The 21,852-nt window shown below is 37.4% G+C and overlaps 1 protein-coding gene across 1 annotated transcript in view; it reads right to left on the bottom strand.

Moving 5' to 3' along the window:
- The window catches only part of TRAT1 (T cell receptor associated transmembrane adaptor 1), a 57,649-nt gene that overhangs the window by 23,518 nt on the left and 12,279 nt on the right, over positions 1–21,852 (bottom strand). Inside the window, exon 2 of the mRNA XM_066241643.1 lies at positions 13,713–13,823. Within this exon, the coding sequence (XP_066097740.1) occupies positions 13,713–13,823 (111 nt within the window). The remainder of the gene's footprint in view (positions 1–13,712; positions 13,824–21,852) is intronic.

Here is a 21,852-nt window from a genome sequence, read left to right as displayed (position 1 = left end):
AAGATGCTGGCGGAAGGGGAGGAGACTGGCAGAGGAAGTTTTTCATTTCATGCGCTATCGCTTAACATAACTTACTCTCTACACACTTAACACTACATTTAATTGCAAAATTTAACTTACATACTACGTATGATAGGTCACTTATTGCTAAACTTAGTTGCTATTTTTTTACTTTGCTTAATCCTCATTTTCTTCCCTGACTTTTGGCTTTTTCACCACACTTTCCTCGCTTTCACTTAGAGGCCGTTTCAACAAAAACCTTTCCATGGAAGTTTGTTTCTTCCTCCCTTTCAGAATGTTTGGCAGGCCATCTAGTGGGAGGGTGGTGGAAGCTTGTAATTCAAATATCTGCTCTTGACTTAAAGCAAAAAATCCCACAAGTGACGGCTCGTCTCTCAAATTGCTCATGATTTAAAGTGTTTGTGTGTCAAGATACCACTGTATAAGATATAAAACTGAAACTCATACAAAACACAACAGTATGGTGATTACCAGAGAGAAGGGGGTGGGGAGTTAGCAAAGGGTAAAGAGGGCCAAATATATGGTGATCGAAGATGATTTGACTTTGGGCGGTAGGTACACATGCAATATACAAAGGTTGTATCATAGAAATGTACACTTGAAACCTATGTGATCTTATTAACCAATGTCACCCCAATAAATTTAATTTAAAAAAACCCCAAAAAATGGATTTTAAAAGAAATAGTACACTAGTCTGCAGTAATAAGACTGATCAGAAATCTGATGTAGGTGGTAAAACCTTGAAAAACTTATGTGACAATTCTCAGTAAGTAAACCACTGTTGAACCTTTAGGATAGTGATTCAAAAACAAATAAAAAGAAGCATTTTTATTTCAAATTAAATATATGTATTCAAAATTGGAAAAATTGTTTCAAGAAATTTTTTCAGTGAAAGGCAATAAATTTATAATGAATTATTGAAAGATAGTAAGGCAAATTCAGAGCATGTTTTAATAATTAAGATCAATATTATGGCTTGACCAGGAGGTGGTGCAGTGGATAGAGCATCAGACTGGGACACAGCGAACCCAGTTCAAAACCCCGAGGTTGCCGGCTTGAGAGTGGGCTCATCCAGCTTGAGTGCAGGGTCTCTGGCTTTAGTTTGGAATCATAGACATGACCCTATCGTCGCTGGCTTGAGCCCAAAAGTAGCTGGCTTAAGCAAGGGATCACTCTCTCCACTGTAGCTCCCTGGTCAAGGCACATATGAGAAAGCAATCAATGAACAACTAAGGTGCCACAATGAAGAATTGATGCTTCTCATCTCTCTTCTTCCTATCTGTCTGTCTCTATCTGTCCCTCTCTCTGTTGCTTTCTCTTTGTCTCTGTCACAAAAAGAAAAGATCATATTATGAAGAAGTGTATATGTTGAATTAGATGGAAGTATATATTTATTATATTTTTGTTATATATTATTTAACCTGGCCTTAAAAAAAAGCCAAAATCATGCAGAAGTTATTCCTGTAGACATGAAGCCAGTATTATCTAAGTCTCTGCCAATGACTCAGACACAATAGTAACCGAATATGATCTTGCAGTTTTAACATATGCAAAACACTGTGCATTGGTAAGGAACTAACACAAACATCTCCAAATAATTGAAACAATCACCAAACAACTACAACAATTTTTAAAGGTATATTTATATGCAATAAAGTTATTTTCCAGAGATGTTATTAACTATTAGAGAAACTTTGAAACAACTTATTAAAACCATCAATGAGCCTGACAAGGCGATGGCGCAGTAGATAGAGCGCTGGACTGGGATGGGGAGAACCCAGGTTTGAGACCCTGAGGTCGCCAGCTTGAGTGCGGGCTCATCTGGTTTGAGCAAGGCTCAACAGCTTGAGCCCAAGGTCACTGACTCGAGCAAGGGGTCACTCGCTCTGCTGTAGCCTCCCTGGTCAAGGCACATATGAGAAATCAATCAATGAACAACTAAGGAACTGCAACGAAGAATTGATGTTTCTTATCTCTCTCCCTTCCTGTCTGTCTCTCCCTATCTGTCCCTCTCTCTGACTCTCTCTGTCTCTGCCACAAAAAACAAACAAACAAACAAAACACCCATCAATGATGAAATGGACATGTCACATGTCAATAAGTTTGGAACAATTCTGTGAAGGACCAAATGTGGGAAGTTTTTGCAAAGCATATACAGCAAGCAGCTATAGGACCAAATATGATTAATGTAATCCATTAGTTATACATCCAAAATACTCTTCTTCTAGACCACAGGAAATGGCCCACCATGAGCTGCATATACAAGATGTAGTTGTTTTCAGCTACCTTCAGTTTAGTCTTGTGAATATGAAAGCACATAGATGTAAGGAAAAGCACAAAGATGTCTGCTGTTGCACAAAACCACAAGTTAATGAAAGCCCAACCAAATTAGAAACCTTGAGAAATGTAAACAATATCAATAAACATAAGAATAAAAATTAGTTAATATAGACCAGAAAATTTTAGACTGAAAAATAAACTATGTGTTGATTTTTATTTAACATGCCAGAAATGTTCATACTCAGGTTATCAGTAATGTTGGGCAGATAAAATATATTATGCTCACTTTGTTAAAGATGGCTCTGCCCATGTGGAAGCCTGTCACCCAGGTGATAATATTAGTTGCCCTTCTTGCTTGTGATGGGTGTGATAATGTTAATATGTGTTGGAGGAGGACTTTCGCGCCAAAAGGTTTTAAAAGGAAGAGAGATCATGTTGTTTGGGGAGAAGAGTGATTACGTTCTAGGAGGAGCCCATGCTAGAGGAGAACGGAGAAAGGCCGTGTGGAGGAGAGGAGAGGCAGCCAAGATGGCAGAGTGCTGAAGGAGAAGCCAGTGTGTGCAGAGTTTATGTAGAGAAAAGGAGATGGGGAATAGAGGTGAAAAAGGCTAGTGAGCTAGAAACCTTTGATTCTAGGAAACTCAGATAAGTCAGTAGCTTTGTGAGCACTGAATGAGTGGGTTTTGGAGCCCATGTGTGTTTTTACTTGTCCACCTTGTGCAAGCTAGGATTAAAGGTAATAGCCCACCAGTTCTTGGCTCCATTGTTTTATTACCGTCTGTTCAAATCGAATGCGAACCTGCATGGGCCAGGCAGCTGTGATGGTGGCCGTGGCTACTGGCTTTACAAGTAATTATTCAGATTTGCCTGGAATTAAAGTTCATATACAAGAATAGTCTGATGTATCACGGAACAAATTCAAGCTGGGAAATCAGAAGACATTGGATTCAGGTAGTAGTTCTTTGATGCATTTGCCATGCGATAACATGCAAATCACTTTAAAACTCTGATTCTCAGTTTACCCATAAATAAAGATAATAATGCCTATATCAGGAAAGGAGATTTATAAGATAAATGAAATAATTTCTGTAAAAACATCATAGAAACTGACAGTTGATTTTCTTTTTCTTTTATTTTTTTAAATGAGAGTGGGGGAGATACAGAGACAGACTCCTGTATGCACCCCAGTCGGGATCCACATGGCAACCCTCATCTGGGGCCAATGTTCTACCCATCTTGGACATGCTCACAACTGAGCTATTTTTTAGAACCTGAGGCAGAGGCTCCATGGAGCCATCCTCAGTTTTGGGGGCTGACTTGCTGAATCAATAGAGCCATAGCTGCAGGAAGGGAAGAGAGAGAGAGAAAGGAAGGGGAGTGGGAAAGGTGGAGAAGCAGATGGTCACCTGCCTCTCCTGTGTGCCCTGACTGGGAATGGAACTCAGGACATCCACATGCTGGCCCAACACTTGAATTGGGAAGTTTTGTCATTAACTAGTGCTGGGCAGATAAAATATATTATGCTCACTTTGTTAAAGATGGTGCCGCCCACGTGGAAGCTCTTGTCTCCCAGGTGATGATATTAGTTGCCCTTCCTGCTTGGGATAGGCGTGATTATATTAATGTGTATTGGGGCGGGCTGTGGGCAGGCAGGATCCTTGTAGCCTGGGGCTTGGTTTTAGGACTAAACCTTTCCCACCCTTTTTGATGTAGGGTGGTACACTCTCAGGAGGAATCCCATTATGCCTCAGATAAGTGACTTATATCAGAGACTTCCTTGTTTGTATATTGGATTAAAGGTTTTGATTACTACACTATTAAGTGGGGTAGACCGGGAGCTTGCTTTCTCAGTTCCTGAGATTAGCATTAGAGAGGAGAGCAGAGGAAGGTCACATGGAGGAGGGCAGGAGAAGCAGCCAAGATGGTGGAGTGCTGAAGGAGAAGCCAGTTTGTGCAGAGTTTGTGCAGGGAGAAGGAAGGAGATGGGGAACAGAGGTGAATAAGTCTGGTGAGCTACAAACCTTTGATTCTAGGAAACTCGGATAAGTCAGTGGCTTTGTGAGCACTGAATGAGTGGGTTTTGGAGCCCAGTGTGTGTTTTTACTTGTGCGCCAGGTGTAAGCTAGGATTAAAGATGATGGCCCACCAGTTCTTGGCTCCATTATTTCATTACCGTCTGTCTGAATCCAATGCGAACCTGCATGGGCCAGGCTGCTGTGACGGTGGCCCTGGCTACTGGCTTTACAACTGGATTAGCTGAAAACTACTGATATATGTAATAGAGATGCTATTTTAACAGTAAAATATTTATAAATAAAGCTTAATTTAGAATGAAGTGTTCAAATCTCACCTTTGGCAAAGAGATTATCACCAAATGAATGTTAAATGGAAAGAAAAGATTAAAAAGTAAAGAATGTGAAAGCAAAAATAAAGAGTGATAGTACTTAAATATGATACATAAGAAAAAGTAGATATGGAGTAAAAATATTTCTCCAAACAAACTAAGATTCTTAAAAAAGATACTGTGTGTTTTCCAGAGGTGGTCAGAGTATGAATGTTGGTACTTGGAAAGTACATTAATGTAGTGTGTAAAAGAACAGCACTATAGAAAGAAAATGTAGTTGGATGTATTATTACCAGAGAAAAGCAAAAAAGAGTTTTTGATCAAACACCTTTGTGGAAAAAAAGGAAGTAGAAGCAATTAGATAAAGGATGCAATATAATAATAAGATGTTCAGATAAAAGGAAAGAGAACTAAAACAATGTGAAGAAAAAATAAGTAACAGGTAAAAAAAAATATTAAATTGCAAGAGCAAGTGTGTTGAAGAAGAAAAGTTCAAGGACACCACCACATTACACATTACTTCCGATGCTATGGGCAATCTGGAGCTGGCCTTTCAGGACTTGTGTGGTTTTAGTTTTAAAACATTTACTTTAAGAAGGGTGATAAAATATGATCTCCTTAAAGAGGAGAGTCATAATGGAAAGTCAAGAGGTCACACCTAAGAAGAAAGGTCAGCAAGCTCCGGCTCCTGAAAAGGGCTTGGTCTGTCAGGAAGGCTTAGAAGTGAGAGTTGGAGAAGTTTCTTTACAAATAACTAGAATGATTTAAAAGCTACCTAATCTTTTCAGTGATACTGGGTAAAGCAAAAAGCAGTCTTTCTTTTGTTATAAAGCAGTTAAACATTTGCAAGACTCTGAGTAGAGCAGGGTGAGTTTCCATAATCCTTTCCTGTGATTCAGATTCAAACAATTTGTTTGTTCTGGGTTTATGGTTGAGAAGGTGTGAGCAGACATTTATTTGCTTTTATATTTTCCCTTTATAGTGCTCACCCTTCCATGTGCAATATATAACAAGAAACCATTGCACATGGCTGAAACTCCATAATAAAAACATTTTGGGTATATTTTTAATGTGAAAAATGTGACATAGTTTTCTAGTGAGTAGGAGACGTACTGATACTGATAAGACTTTGATGTATGAGCAAAGTTTAGGCTTGTTTATCCTCAAAACAGAAGAAAGGCTGGATAAAAAAATTTTTTTTTCTTTTGCTTTAAAAGACGAAGAAGTAAATGCAATCTTATCAGAAAAAATAGAAATAAACATAATCCTCCCAAAGAAGATTTGGACAAAATATCACATAAAAATGAAAGATTTATTTTTGGGGAAAGGAAGAACTCCATTTCAAAGCTTCTACTCAGCACTGCTACAGAAAACATCAAAGAGAGGCTTATCTTGTCTATCTGATTGAATGTGTAGATATTATATTGTTGCTAAAATAGAGATTGTCTTTTGTAAGCTACGTAATACATCATTAGTACTTACTCACTGTTTGCCAAGGTGGAGTCATATCTTGCAAGTTTCTTAGCCACAAAGAATAACATAAAGATGCAAAACTAAAAAGTTACATGAGGTGAGATATAGGGATACTGTATTCCCAAACCAAGCGGCAGGAAAGCTGGCTAACAGGATGGAATCTCTTCAAGTTTGCCCGTCTAGCAGAAACAGAGCAGGGAGGAGCCTTCGAAAGGACTGGAAAGGAATTAGTTTGCAGAGCTAATCCCTAATCCACCTGGAATCTCTGGGTGAGAAAGAATGCTATTTGCTCATAGGCAATAGAAAGGAAGGCAGTTAATACTAATACTTGGGGAAAGATGTGAGGAGAATCTGGGGAGGTTAGGAAGGGACAACAGACAGAAAAAGAAGAGGAGATGAAAAGGAAAGGCATTCTTTCAGAATAAATAAATATTGCTCCACAATTGTAAAGCCAGTAGCCACTGCCACCATCACAGCCACCTGGCCAGCGCAGGTTCACCTTAGATTCGGATGGTAATGAAACAATGGAGCCAAGAACAGGCGGGCCATTACCCATTCAACAGTCAACAGGTTAGCCTGATCTGTAGTGGCGCAGTGGATAACACCTCGACCTGGAAATGCTAAGGTCGCCAGTTCGAAACCCTGGGCTTGCCTGGTCAAGGCACATATGGGAGTTGATGCTTCCAGCTCCTCCCCCCTTCTCTCTCTCTCTGTCTCTCTCTCTCCCTCTCTCTCTCCTCTCTAAAAATGAATAAAGAAAAAAAAAAAAAGGTTTGCATGCTAATAAAGTGCAAGTCCCAGGGTTGTGTGCGTCACCTAAGGAGGACACATTGCATATCAAATAAAATAATTTGTAGTAGGCTATAATGTTTAGAACCAATTCCATGAAAGTGTACAGAAAGCTCTCTAAAGTGAACCTGTATGTGACTTAAACGAGCCCTACAGTTATTGCTAAAATGCAGGTTATTGCGCAGATGTGTTAAATAAAATAGAGATGGGGACAGGAAGTGAGATGAGATCAGAGAAGAGGCCAGAGGAACTAATGTTCACTGAACATTAGGTGTTCAGATAAAATAACAGACAATAAATAAAATTTAATGGGATGATCTGTAGTCATAGTAAATCCTTTACAAATGTTCATGAAATAAGGGAAGGAAGTACCAGAGCTACCAAGAATGGTGATATGGGCTGCACCCTGTCCAGGACTGACCTCCTAAGTCTCTAGTACTGTGCTGAGGTAAGTAGTCCCCTCTTATCTGTGGTTTCAGATACTCATGGTCAACCATGGTTCAGAAATATTAAATAGGCCCTGGCATTGATGACTCAGTGGACAGAGCATCAGCTCAGGGTGTGGACATCTTCGGTTCGATCCCTGGTCAAGGCACACAGGAGAAGTGACCATCTACTTCTCTTTCCCTCCCTCTCCCCCTTGTCTCTCTCTTTCATTCTCGCAGCTAGTGGTTTGACTGCTCTGAGGGTTGACCTCAGGTGCTAAGGATAGCTCAGTTGATTCAAGCATCGGCCCCAGAGGGGGATTGCCAGGTGAATTCCAGTTGGGGTGCATGAGGGAGTCTATCTCCCCTACTCTTACCTAAAAAAAATTAGATAGAGAACTCCAGAAATAAATAATTCATCGGTTTTAAATTGCATGCTATTCTAAGTTGCATGTTTAAATCTTGAGCTGTCCGTCTATGTCCCACCGGGGAAGTGAAACATGCCTTTGTTCAGCCTCTCGGCACAGCATACATTCCCTGCCCATCAGTCACTTAGTAACCCTTCTGGTTATCAGATCGATTGTCATGGTATCACAATGTTTGTGTTAAAGTAATACTTATTTTATTGTAATTCTTCTATTTTATTATTAGTTATTGTTGTTAATCTCTTACTATGCTTAATATAAAAACTGAAGTTTATCATAGATACATTATACATATAAGAAAAAAACATAGCATATATAGGTTTAGTACTATCCACAGTTTTGGATATCCACTGGGCATCTCAGAACGTATCCTTCCTGGATCAGAGGGACTACTGTATCTATATAATTCTCTCGAGAATTTTATACTCTAGATGATATTAACAACATTTTGTAGATAAAGAAACTAAAATTCAGAGAACTTATACTACTTGTACAAGATCACCCAGGTAAATATTAAAAGCAGAGTTTTATTTTTTTTTATTTTTTTTTAATTTTATTTTTTTATTTATTCATTTTAGAGAGGAGAGGGAGAGACAGAGAGAGGAGAGATAGAGATAGAGAAGGGGGGAGGAGCTGGAAGCATCAACTCCCACATGTGCCTTGACCAGGCAAGCCCAGGGTTTCGAACTGTCGATCTCAGCACTTCCAGGTCGATGCTCTATCCCCCTGCACCACCACAGGTCAGGCTAAAAGCAGAGTTTTAATTCAATGTCAGATGACTTCAAAAGCCATGATGATAAAAAACAATGAGTGAAACTGAAATTGATTTTCTAAAATACAGCAATGAATGTAATTTATTTCCTGTTTCTAAAAAATTTTATTTCCCTCTATACTGCTTTTAGGCACTAGATTGATTTATAGTGTGCCAGAGGCAGTAAGGGTTTGTACAACTAATAAGAAAAACCGTAAGCCTTTTTTTTAAAATTTAAAGCCTGCTACTGTCTTTTAGCAGTGATCTACCTATCATTACAAGCAAACAATTCCACAAAGGAGCTTGCATGGTGGCAAAATGGTCTGGATATTGATAAATAAATTTCCAGTGAGAATTAGCAAATCCACTTGTTCCCTGGCCCCACGCAAATCGCCAGATTATTATCACTGGAATCAATGGAAGAATAAAGTACTAGTTCAGATGCTTATTGTTGTCCTGGTTTTCACCTTGAATCATTTCACCTCTATCATTCCCAAGTCACCTTTTAAATCCAGGTGAAAATACAATCTGCATTCATAAAATATTTTAATAAAATTTAAAATCCATTTCTTTTGAGCTATTGTAAAAAGTAACATGCTACTCTTTGCTCTTTTTTTTGTTTCCCCCTATAAAAGAAGGAAACTTTTAAAAAAGAAGATGTCTGATGATGGGTCATTTGTGCATCTGATACAAACTTTGTTTGAAAAAATATTTGAATTTAAAAGTAATTACTGAAATCATTGTTAATGAAAAACTGTTGCTTGCTTGGAACTTCATCTTACAATAGAGACCCTAAAAGAATGATGGGTTTTGGAGACATTTGGTCAACAATGCAAATGCAGCTCGTGCTAATGGAAACCATTGTGGACAGAGAATTAAGAAAAACTGAACACATATCCTTGATTTTGCTATTATATAGCCGTGTGACCTCTGTTATGCCAGTTCATTTTCTAGTGCCTCTCATATTATTTTGCAAACCCCCATGACAATGAGGCCTTCCTCTTCATATTTTACATTAACATTATCAGCACCGAAGAAAACACTCGGCCCTGGCCGGTTGGCTCAGTGGTAGAGCGTCAGCCTGGCGTGCAGGAGTCCCGGGTTTGATTCCCGGCCAGGGCACACAGGAGAAGCGCCCATCTGCTTCTCCACCCTCCCCCCTCTCCTTCCTCTCTGTCTCTCTCTTCTCCTCCCGCAGCGAGGCTCCATTGGAGCAAAGATGGCCCGGGCGCTGGGGATGGCTCCTTGGACTCTGCCCCAGGCGCTAGAGTGGCTCCAATTGCGGCAGAGCGATGCCCCAGATGGGCAGAGCATTGTCCCCTGGTGGGAGTGCCGGGTGGATCCTGGTCGGGCACATGCAGGAGTCTGTCTGACTGTCTCCCCGTTTCCAGCTTCAGAAAAATACAAAAAAATAAAAATAAAAGAAAAAAAATAAAACACTCCTTAAGAGAATCAAGGCCTTGTCCAGTGTAAAGCCAGTACCCAAGGCTACCATCACAGCTGCCTGGTCCATGCAGGTTCTCATTTGATTTGGACAGACGGTAATGAAACAACGGAGCCAAGACCTGGTGGGCCATTTTTAATCCTAGCTTGTACCTGATGGGCAAGAAATACACACAGTGGAAAAACATTTCCCTTTCCATTCAGGGCTCCCAAAGCCACTGACTTATCTGAGTTTCCTAGAATCAAGGGTTTTTAGCTCACCAGCCTTATTCACCTCTGTTCCCCACCTCCTTCTCTCTGCACAAACTCTGCACAAACTGGCTTCTCCTTCAGCACTCAGCCATTTTGGCTGTTTCTCCTCTCTTCCACGTGGCCTTTCTCTGCTCTCCTCTCACATGGGCTCCTCTGCCTCATTTTATAGTGCAGAAATCAAAACCTTTAATCCAATATACAAACAAGGAAGTCTCTGATACAAAGTCACTTAGGGTGGGAAAGGCTTAATCTTAAATCTAAGCCTTAGGTCAGGGGTAGTCAACCTTTTTATACCTACCACCTACTTTTGTATCTCTGTTAGTAGTAAAATTTTCTAACCGCCCACCGGTTCCACAGTAATGGTGATTTATAATGTAGGGAAATAACTTTATAAAATTTATAAAGCACAGTTACAGCAAATAAAAGCATATAATAATAATTACCAAGTACTTTATGTCAGATTTTCGCTAAATTTGGCAGAATAAATCTTTATAAAACAACTTACTATAGTTAAATCTATCTGTTTATTTATACTTTGGTTGCTTCACTACCACCCACCATAAAAACTGGAATGCCCACTAGTGGGCGGTAGGGACCAGGTGGACTAACACTGCCTTAGGCTATAACGACCCTGCCTGCTTACAGCCTGTCTCCCACACCCAATGCAAACTATAAGCGAGCAAACATATACATCATATTTACAAACTTATTTGACCAACACCCAGAATCTGACCATTGTTTCTAAATTAGCTTCATGCAGTTTTTCTTGGTCACATGTGCCTAATTTAGAAAATGTATTTATCTTTTCTATTTATTTATTACTGTGGTAAGGTGCCAGAGAACTGTAAAACTTAGTATTGGCAACGCCATTTTAAAGAGGAAAAAGTCAGGCTTTCTGTTCCATCCTTTCTTTGGAAAATGGAGGGAAAAGAATATGAAAGTCTCCTGACTTACAAGGACAACTGGCTCATTTAGTTTTAGTTCTCTGAAAGGATTAAGGTTATCTAAAAAACTTTCTTTCCCTTTCAATAAGAGACAAAATTTCCATACCAAAATTTCATACCAATAAGAGACAAGTGTTTCATACCGACACTGATTTTGGCTCTCCTTTCCTTCCTGAAATCCTGAGATTAACGTGTACCTCTAGGCCAGGGGTCCCCAAACTTTTTACACAGGGGGCCAGTTCACTGTCCCTCAGACTGTTGGAGGGCCAGACTATAAAAAAAAACTATGAACAAATCCCTATGCACACTGCACATATCTTATTTTAAAGTAAAAAAAAAAAACGGGAACAAATACAATATTTAAAATAAAGAACGAGTAAATTTAAATCAACAAACTGGCAAATATTTCAATGGGAACTATGGGCCTGCTTTTGGCTAATGAGCTGGTCAATGTCGGGTTCCGTATTTGTCACTGCTAGCCCTAACAAGTGATATGACGCGCTTCTGGAGCCGTGAGGTGTGCGTCCCGCGTCACCAGAAGTAGTACTGTACGTGAGCGACGTCGCGCTTTGCGGTGGTCTCACTGACCACCAATGAAAGAGGTGCCCCTTCTGGAATGCGGCGGGGGCTGGATAAATGGCCTCAGGGGGTCGCATGTGGCCCGCGGGCTGTAGTTTGGGGACCCCTAACTAGGCAAAGGAGGGGAGATAAATACTAAAAGATTTGTGAATGTCTTTGATTGTATTTTCCGTAGACAAATGTTATAAGCTTGTTAATGATTGTGTCATGCTGTCATGCTTCCCTAACCTGTATGTGGTCAAAAGGCATATAACCAGCCTCTGAGATATATTTGGGGCTGCGCAATTTGGGTCAGATATGCCCCATGTCAGTCATATGCACTGAGCATATTAATAAATCTCCTTTTTTTAATAAAACCCTTCAAAATTCATCTGGACTTGGTGTCTCTATGTAAACCCACGGAAGTGAGGTACAGTACTTTACAACATTACAACTTAAATGCTCTCACCCTAGTAGTTTACTGGTTCTAGAAAATTAAGACTGACTGTCCTCTTCCCGAAAACGGGCCTAGGTGACCTCTCAAAATGGTTCGCTACTCACTTGACCCAGAAAACCCCACAAAATCATGCAAGTCAAGAGGGTCAAACCTTCGAGTTCACTTTAAGAATACGCATGAAACTGCCCAGGCCATCAAGGGTGTGCATATTCAAAAAGCTACCAAGTACCTGAAGGATGTCACTTTACAGAAGCAGTGTGTGCCATTCCGTCGTTACAATGGTGGAGTTGGTAGGTGTGCCCAGGCCAAACAGTGGGGCTGGACACAGGGTCGCTGGCCTAAAAAGAGTGCTGAATTTTTGCTCCACATGCTTAAAAATGCAGAGAGTAATGCTGAACTTAAGAGGTTAGACGTAGATTCTCTGGTCATTGAGCACATCCAGGTGAACAAGGCCCCCAAAATGCGAAGGAGAATTTACAGAGCTCATGGGCGGATTAACCCTTACATGAGCTCTCCCTGCCACATTGAGATGATCCTTACTGAAAAAGAGCAGATTGTTCCTAAACCAGAAGAGGAAGTTACACAGAAGAAAAAGATATCCCAGAAGAAACTGAAGAAACAAAAACTTATGGCCCGGGAGTAAATTTAACATAAATATTAATAGTGATAAAACTAAAAGCCAAGGATAACTTGCAGTGTGGCCTAGATGGGATAAGTTTGCGGTTCTATCCATGTAATTAGGTGAACCAAAGGATTCAATGTGTGTCTCTCCCTTCCTCTATCTAAAAAAAAAAAAACAATTAAAAAAAAGTAAAAGCAGAAAATTAAGACTGTCCCCCAAATAGTTGAATTTTCATTTATCTATCCCACTCACCCATCCAATCCATTCATTTATTCATTGTACATATATTGAATGCCTACAATGTGCAAAAATTGTACCAATTGCTAAGCAGTACATTATTTCAATAATGAACATGAGGGTGAAATTCATATTGTTAAAACTGCTGCCCAGCTTGTTGAAAAGCCGGCAGCGACAGATCCCCTTGACTTGCCCTCCTAGACCCTGGGAGTGTTTACAAACAAGCCCATGGTTCAGTCTATTGCTTTTTCAGTTCCTTTCTGATCCCAAAAGAAGTCTGCACTTTAAAGGGCCTGACTGATGCTGAGAAGTTTCAGTAGGCTTGAGTGGAAACTTAAAGAGTTAGTCTTCAATTTTCTCATCATGCATCAGAAAGAATTTATGGCTCTTCCAAAATAGACTAATTTTATAAGTTGTTCAGAAATGTTTCTGGAGGAGGAAAAGTAAATTGTATCAGGACATCTCTTCTTACTTTATATCTTCAGGCACAGATAAAGTTAAGACTAGGAGTTTTTTACATTCCTAACATGATTTCACTCTTAAATTAAGAAAACCCTTAGGGCGAAAACATATCAAATAGATTTTCTACAGATAAAAATATTCTGTTGGACAAAATGTTATAAAGTTATTTTCCACTGAATCAGTGTCAATTCACACAGACCCCATGTGGCCATTTCTCAAAACGTCTTACCTTGTCGCTGCTTTTCCACATAGTGAAAAACATTGAAGATCACCGATATAATCAGAGCTAAAACTAAGGCAGCTAGAATTGCCCAGACATAAAACTGGCATTCAGAGTTTCCTGTAAAACAAAGCGAACATACCCTTAATACAAGTACTGTACCTCTGATACCTCTTAAACTCATATAAAATAATACTGAATGTCAACATTCAATAAAATTGAATGTAACTGAAAAATAAAAAATGAAAAAATAAGTTGTTCTGTCAAATCAAAAAACAACAACAAAAAAACAGATACAGTAGCTGCTTACCTATTTTTTTTTTAAGTGAAAAGAAAGGAGATAGAGACAGACTCCTGCATGTACCCCAACCGGGATTCACCAGGTAACCCCTGTCTGTGGCTGATGTTTAAATTAACTGAGTTATCCTTAGTGCCCAGGGCCAACGCTCAAACAGATCAAGCCACTGGTTGTGAAAGGGGAAGAGGGAGAGAAGCAGATGGTTGCTTCTCACGTCTGCCCTGACTGGGGAACGAACCCAGTACATCGGCACACCGGTCCAACACTTTATCCACTGAGCAACTGGCCAAGGATGTATTTGTTTAGAACCAGGTAGTTTCACAATTAAAATGTTTGTATTTATTCATGACAAAAGACAAATCCTCTGACAAGAAAGTAACATTGAAAGCCAAAGGCTTCTTTCAGATTTCAAAATGGATATTGGTGAAGGTTCCTGAATTCAGCATGGGAAAAAGAAAGACTTCTTAGTATTATTGACATGAAGGACATTTTTAGTCTTGTTACTAAAATTTGTTAACTAGTGATTGATTATAATCTTTGGTTCAAAATCAAGAATATCAAAAGTACCTGGAATTATAATCTGCTATACAGTACTTTTGCCCTTTTATCCTCAGACGATAATCATACTCTTATTCTTAGTAGTATAAAATACTATGTATTGGGATAAAACAATAATTTTGAAATCACAGTACCTAATTTTGTCAATACTGGCCATAGAAACTTTTTTTTATTTAGATGCCTATGAATAAATAATAAAGAGTTGATTATGGTTCTCTTTCTCTTCTGTGAAGTCTTTTTTTATTCCTGAGCCATAGTGGTTCTGTGGGATATTGCTGATGATCAGTTGGCCTGCCCTTGATTATTTATGGCAATCTTTACACATATACGAGTGACTACTAAGATCAATAGCTTGATTTTATATGTATAATATACATAAATTATACAACTTATATATAAAATTATTTTTATCAACATAGAGTATTCAAATATATATAGGATATATTAACCTAATATATATAAGCCTAATTATTATAATCAGCCTTTTTATTATAACATACAAAAGTATATAATTAGGCAAATTATTTTAGTAGTCAAATACCCATGTTAATGCTGACCCCAGAAAAATAACTTGTGATTTTACAATACTGTATATTATGTATTCAACCAAAATTAATTACACATTTTTTTCTGTTCCAGGAGCTATACCCTAAATTAGGGAATCAAAGGTAAAGAAACAGCATCTTGCCCTCAAGAAACTTTCTGTTAAATTGAGGGCAGGGCATGAAAGTGTAAATACTTAATTAGCAATTCAAAAAATGTAGTGTGTTAATAGCTACAACAGAGATTATGTTCCTTCCAGTCCCAGCTCTCTGTGACTACCCAGAATAAAAAATCACTTTTGGCCTTTTCAAAGAAATCCAAATACTGATGTCAAAACAAACAGAACAAGAAAACCCTTAATAGGATGAAAATTAGTTTCATCCTATTAGCTTCCCTAATCTGCCTTTAAACCATTCAATAAAGAGTACCTAAACCCAAATATTCTTTTTGCTGCTCTATTTTACTTATTATCTTTATCTTAAGTTTGAGATTTGAATTGCTAATTGTTTTATTTAAATACTTGTTGACATTGTGGGGTTGTATAATTGCCTTCGGTGGTCCTGTGTATTTAGTTGGCTTTGTTTATTTATTGCCATCATTTATTTTTAACTAAAGATAAACATATAGATGATTAAATAGATATAATGTATATAGATGTATTTATGATATAGATGATCATAAATAATGCATTAATTTGCATATCAGTTATTAATGTAAAACTGCTTTTGTTTGAACTAGTCTGTGGCTCTTTTAATAACAGCAAATCTATCTGCTAATGTTTGCTACATCCTCTTTAAATTTTTTTTTTTTTATTAAGAGAGAGAGGGAGCAAGAGAACAAAAAAGGACAGACAGGAAGGGAGAGAGATGAGAAGCATCAACTTGTCACGGCACTTTAGTTGTTCATTGATTGCTTTTCATATGTGCCTTAACCAGGGACTCCAGCTGAACCAGTGACCCCTTGCTCAAGCCAATGGCCTTGGGCTCAAGCCAGCAACCTTTGGACTCAAGCCAGCAACCATGGGGTCATGTCTATGATCCCACACTCAAGCCAGCCAACCCACGCTCAAGCTGGTGAGCACATACTCAAGCTGGCAACCTTGGGGTTTTGAACCTGGGTCCTCAGCATCCCAGGTCAAGGCTCTATCCACTGTGTGCCACCAGCTGGTCAGCCTCCTCTTTAATTTTGTACCATGTTAGTAAGATGTTCAAAATATTGTAAATTCCACAAAGAACAGGATTCCATCTGCAATGCCAGACACAGAGTATAGGATTTATAAAAGTTTTTCAAGAATTAATTGATAAATGGGAAAAGTTAAACTGATAATGGTAGAAAAATGTGTTGTTTTCTTTAAGGAAATTTTTTTATTTCATAAAGTATAAGAAAATTGAGAAGAATTGAATAATCTTTTATTTTTTAATTTATTTGAGAGAGAGAGAGAAAGGAAAGTAACGAGAGAGAAGGGGAGGAGAGAGATGAGAGACATCACCTTGTCACGGCACTTTAGTCGTTCATTGATTATTTCTCATACGTGTTATGACTGGTGGGCTCAAGCTGAGCCAGTGACTCCTTGCTCAAAACAGTGACCTTGGACTAAAGCCAACAACTTTGAGATCATGTGTTTGAACCAGTAACCTCAACGTCCAGGGTCAAAGTTTTATCTACTGTGCAGGCTTGAATTGTCTTTTATCTTCTGCATCTGACCTACCAATTAGTTTGGTTAAAAACACTAAGGTTTGGAAGGAGCTAATATATTCCTCAAGAATATAATCCCAAAACTATTTATGAGAATTCTGCAACATAATATTTATCAACTACTTTAAATATACTAATAATCTAGGTATTTTATTGTACTGCATATATTCCTCAAATTATTTATTTGTTATTTATGTTTAGTTATATATTTTAAAAGCCACAAGTGCCTGTTGAGTATATATTTTAAAAATTCTAGAAATACTAAAATATAAAATAGCATGTAAATTCTTGTATTATCACACAAATGGGACACTAATTGGCATTTTTTTAAAAACTTGCCAGTATGCTTGGAGGATTTTTACCATGCTACTGTATTAATTTTAGTGGTTATATAGAATTTCACACTATTTGCTGTAATATAATTCACCTACCCATTTCTCTAAGATGGACATTCTGATGTTTAAAAATGTTTTTCTCCCATAAACAAAATGGAAGAAACTTTATTGGACTGACATTTTGTGCATATGTGGGCTATTTGTAGAAGAGATTCCTGAGACTAGAATTGCTGTGTCAAAGGGAAATTTTAAAGTACCCTTTGAGGGAGAGATTGACCCCCACTTCTGATGGGTTTCAGTTGCCTTCTTTGCTGTCACAATACAGCAATTTTACAGAAATACTAATTTCTGATTTCCATTATTAAATTAATAATTTTTATTATTAAAGAATTTTTGTCTTGTGTATGTCACTTAAGGACACACAGTCAAGATACAGTTCTAAGTTCATTTCACATTTTAAAGCAATTTAAGGGCACACATATTTTCTATTGAGCTATATCACAATTATCATTTCATGTTATTCAGGCAGGAAAAGTAGACTGTAATTACTGTCCCTCTATAGACAGTGTATTGGTGACATTTGAATAAATGAATTTTAATTGTTACTAAAAAGCCAGACTTATTATATATATTATCCATATTCAATGTTAAAAAACAATTAGTAAACTCAGATAAGCAGAAACAAAAACATAAGAATCAATCACAATCTTATTATCAAGAGCTATCACTGTGAACACTTTCCTTAATATACTTCCAAACTTATTCTCTGTGTCAAAATTGCAACAGATGGAGACAAAAGATTCAGTTACAGTGACTATACTGTTATTTAATTTTCTCCCCAATAATTTCATACTGTAATTCTTTTTCTATAAACAAAATATGCTTTCATTTCTTTTAGCTACCCTATATTCCATTATACAATTTCTTTTTTTAAATTTTTATTTAGAAAATTAAATTTAACAGCGTGGCATTGATCAATAAGAGTATATAGGTTTCAGGTAAACATTTTTATAGCATTTGAACTGTTGATTACGTTGTATACCCATCACCTAAAGTCAAATCATTTTCTGTCACCATATATTTGTCCCTCTTTACTCCCCTCTCCTCCCCACCTCCCATATCCCTCTCCTTCTGGCGCTCACTTCACTTTTATCTATGTCCATGAGTCTCAGTTTTATATCCTACCAATGTGTGAAATCATACAGTTCTTAGATTGTTGTGATTTACTTATTTTACTCAGTATACTGTTCTCAAAGCCCATCCATGTTGTAAATGGCAATGTGTCATTATTTCTTATGGCTGAGTAGTATTCCATTGTGTATATGTACAACATATTTTAACCCAATCTTCTATTGAAGGACACTTTGGCTGTTTCCATGTCTTGGCCACTGTGAATAATGCTGCAATGAACATGGGGGAGCATGTGTCTTTATGTACCAATGTTTTTGAGTTTTGAGGGTAGATATTCAGTAGAGGGATTGCTGGGTCATATGGTAATTCTAGTCTTAATTTTTTGAGGAACCACAATACTTTCTTCCATAATGTTTGTTCTAATTTATATTCCCACCAGCAGTGAATGAGGGTTCTTTTTTCTCCACAGCCTCTCCAACATTTGTTACCTGTCTTGTTGATAATAGCTAATCTAACAGGTATGAGGTGGTATCTCATTGTAGTTTTGAGTTGTATTTCTCAAATAGCTAGTGAAAATTAGCATATTTTCATATATCTGTTATCCATTTGTATGTCCTCTTGGGAGAAATGTCTGTTCAGGCCTCTCCCCATTTTTTTTTTTTTTTTGCTTCTCCCCATATTTTAATTGGGTCGTTTGCTTGTTTGTTGCTGAGCTTTGGGAGTTCTTTATATATTTTGGATGTTAACCCCTTATCGGAACTGTTGTTTGCAAATATCATCTCCCATTTAGTTGGCTATTTGTTTTGTTGTCAGTTTCTTTTGCTGTGCAGAAGCTTTTTAATTTGATATAGTCCCATTTATTTATTTTTGCCTTTATTTCCCTTGCCTTGGGGGGTCATGTTCAAAAATTGTTCTCTACGGCCAAGGCCCATTAACTTAGTACCTATATTTTCTTCTAAGTAATTTATTATTCAGATCTTATATTTAGGTCTTTAATCCATTTTGAATTAATTTTTTGTGCAAGGGGACAATCTCTAGTCAAGTTTCATTCTTTTGCATGGGGCTTTCCAATTTCCCGGCACCATTTATTGAAGAGGCTTTATTTTCATTATTGTGTGTTTTTGGATCCTTTGTCACAGATTATTTGTCCATCTTTATGTGATTTTATTTCTGGGCTCTCGATTCAGTTCCATTGGTCTGTATGTCTGTTTTTCTACCAAACCATGCTGTTTTGATTATTGTCACTCTATAGAGTATAATTTGAAGTCATGTAATGTGATACCTCCAGTTTTATTCTTTTTCCTCAGTATTATTTTGGCTATTTGAGACTTTTCATGGTTCTATACAAACCTGGTGATTTTTTGTTCTATATCTTTAAAAAAAAATGACATGAGATTAAAATGGGGATTGCATTCAATTTGTATATTGCTTTAGGTAATATGGCCATTTTAACTATTAATTCTTCCAGTTCATGAACATGTAATATTTTTTTATTTCATTATGTCTTTTTCAATTTCTTTCAATAACGCTTTGTAGTTTTTAGTATATAGGTCCTTCACATTCTTTATTAAGTTTATTCTAGATATTTTATTTTTTTGTTGCAATTGTAAAAGGAATTTTTTTTAAGTTCATTTTTCAAAATTTCATTGTTGGCATATAGGAAAGCAATAGACTTTTGTACATTAATTTTGTATCTGTGACTTTACTATATTGGGTTATTGTTTCTAATAGATTTCTGATGGAGTCATTGGGGTTTTTTATATACAGGATCATGTCATCTGCAAAAAGTGATACCTTTACTTCTTCTTTCCTGATATGGATGCCTTTTATTTCTTCTTCGTCTTATTGCTCTGGCTAGAACTTCCAGAACTATGTTGAATGAGAATGGGAAGAATGGGCAGCTTTGTCTTTTTCCTGATTTTAGAGGAAAAGTCTTTATTTTTTCACCATTTAGTATGATATTAGCTGATGATTTGTCATATATGGCCTTTATGGTGTTGAGGTACTTTCTTTCTATTTTTATTCTTTTGAGTATTTTAAACATAGAGGGATGTTGTATCTTATTGAATGCTTTTTCTGCATTTATTGATAAGATTATATGATTTTTGTTCTTTGCTTTGTTGATGTGGTGTATTATGTTGTTTGATTTTCATATGTTGAACCATACTGTGCTCCTAGAATGAATCCCACTTGATCATGATATATTATTTTTTAATGCATTATTGTATTCAATTTGCTAGTATTTGGTTTAGGAATTCTTGCATCTGTATTCATTAGCAATATTGGTCTGTAGTTTTCTTTTTTGTATTGTCCTTGCCTGGTTTTGGTATCAGGGTTATGTTGGCCTCATAAAATGTGTTAGGGAATATTTGTTCTTCTGGTGTTTGAAAGACTTTGAGAAGGGTAGGTACCAAATCTTCTTTGAATGTTTGGTAAAATTCACTAGTGTAGACATCTGGTCCTGGACTTTTATTTTTTGAAGGCTATTTGATAGGTGTTTCTATTTCCTCCCTGCTTATGAGTCTATTTAGGTTTTTCACTTCTTCGTGACTCAGTCTAGGAAGATTGTATAGTTCTAGGAATTTATCCATTTCCTCTAGGTTGTTGAATTTGGTTGCATATAATCATTCATAGTATTCTACTGTGATCCTTTGTATATCTATGATGTCTATAATTTCTCCTCTTTCATTTTGGATTTTGTTTATGAGTCTTTTCTCTTTTTTCCTTAGTGAGTATAGCCAGGGGTTTGTCAATTTTATTGATCTTTTTGAAGAACCAGTTCTTTGTTGTATTAACTTTTTTGTACAGTTTTTCTATTCTCGATTTTATTTAGTTCTGCTCTAATTTTTACTATTTCCTTTCTTCTGCTGACTTTGGGTTGCCTTTGTTCTTCTTTTCCTAGTTCCTTATGTGTGATGTTAGCTTGTATATTTGGGATCTCTCTTGACTTGTTTTCCTTTTTCTTCTTTTTTTTTGGTGAGAAGAGAAGAGATAGAAAGACTCCCACATGCTCCCCAACTGGGATTCACCTGGCAACCTCCGTGTGGGGACAATGCTCTGACTAACGAGGGCCATACTCACAACTGAGCTATTTTTCAAGCCTAAGACAGAGGCTCCATGGATCCTGGGGCCAATGTGCTCAAATCAATTGAGGCATATCCATGGGAGAAGAAGAGAGAGAGAGAGAGAGAGAGAGAGAGAATGCGGTGGAGAAATAGATAGTCACTTCTCCTGTGTGTCCTGACCAGAAATCAAATCTGGGACACCTACATACAGGGTTGATGCTCTTCCACTGAGCCAAATGGCCAGGGGATCTTATTTCTTGATATAAACCTGTAATGATATAAACTTGCCTCTTATTACTGCTGTCACTGCATCCCAGAAATTTTGGTATGTCGTGCTGTCCTTTTCATTTGTCTGTAAATATCTTTGTTCTCAGCTTTTATTTCTTTGATTCAGTCAGTCATTTTTTAGATGTATGTTGTTTAATTTCCACATTTTTGTGGGTTTCTTTACTTCCTTTGTGGAGCTGAATTCTAATTTCAAGGCCTTGTGGCCAGAAAATATGCTTGGTATAATTTCAATCTTC

The sequence above is a fragment of the Saccopteryx bilineata genome, chromosome 8 (assembly GCF_036850765.1).
Source record: "Saccopteryx bilineata isolate mSacBil1 chromosome 8, mSacBil1_pri_phased_curated, whole genome shotgun sequence".
In the NCBI taxonomy this organism is placed as follows: domain Eukaryota; kingdom Metazoa; phylum Chordata; class Mammalia; order Chiroptera; family Emballonuridae; genus Saccopteryx; species Saccopteryx bilineata.
Note: the sequence above shows the minus strand (reverse complement) of the source record. Positions and strands in the feature narration are given on the sequence as shown.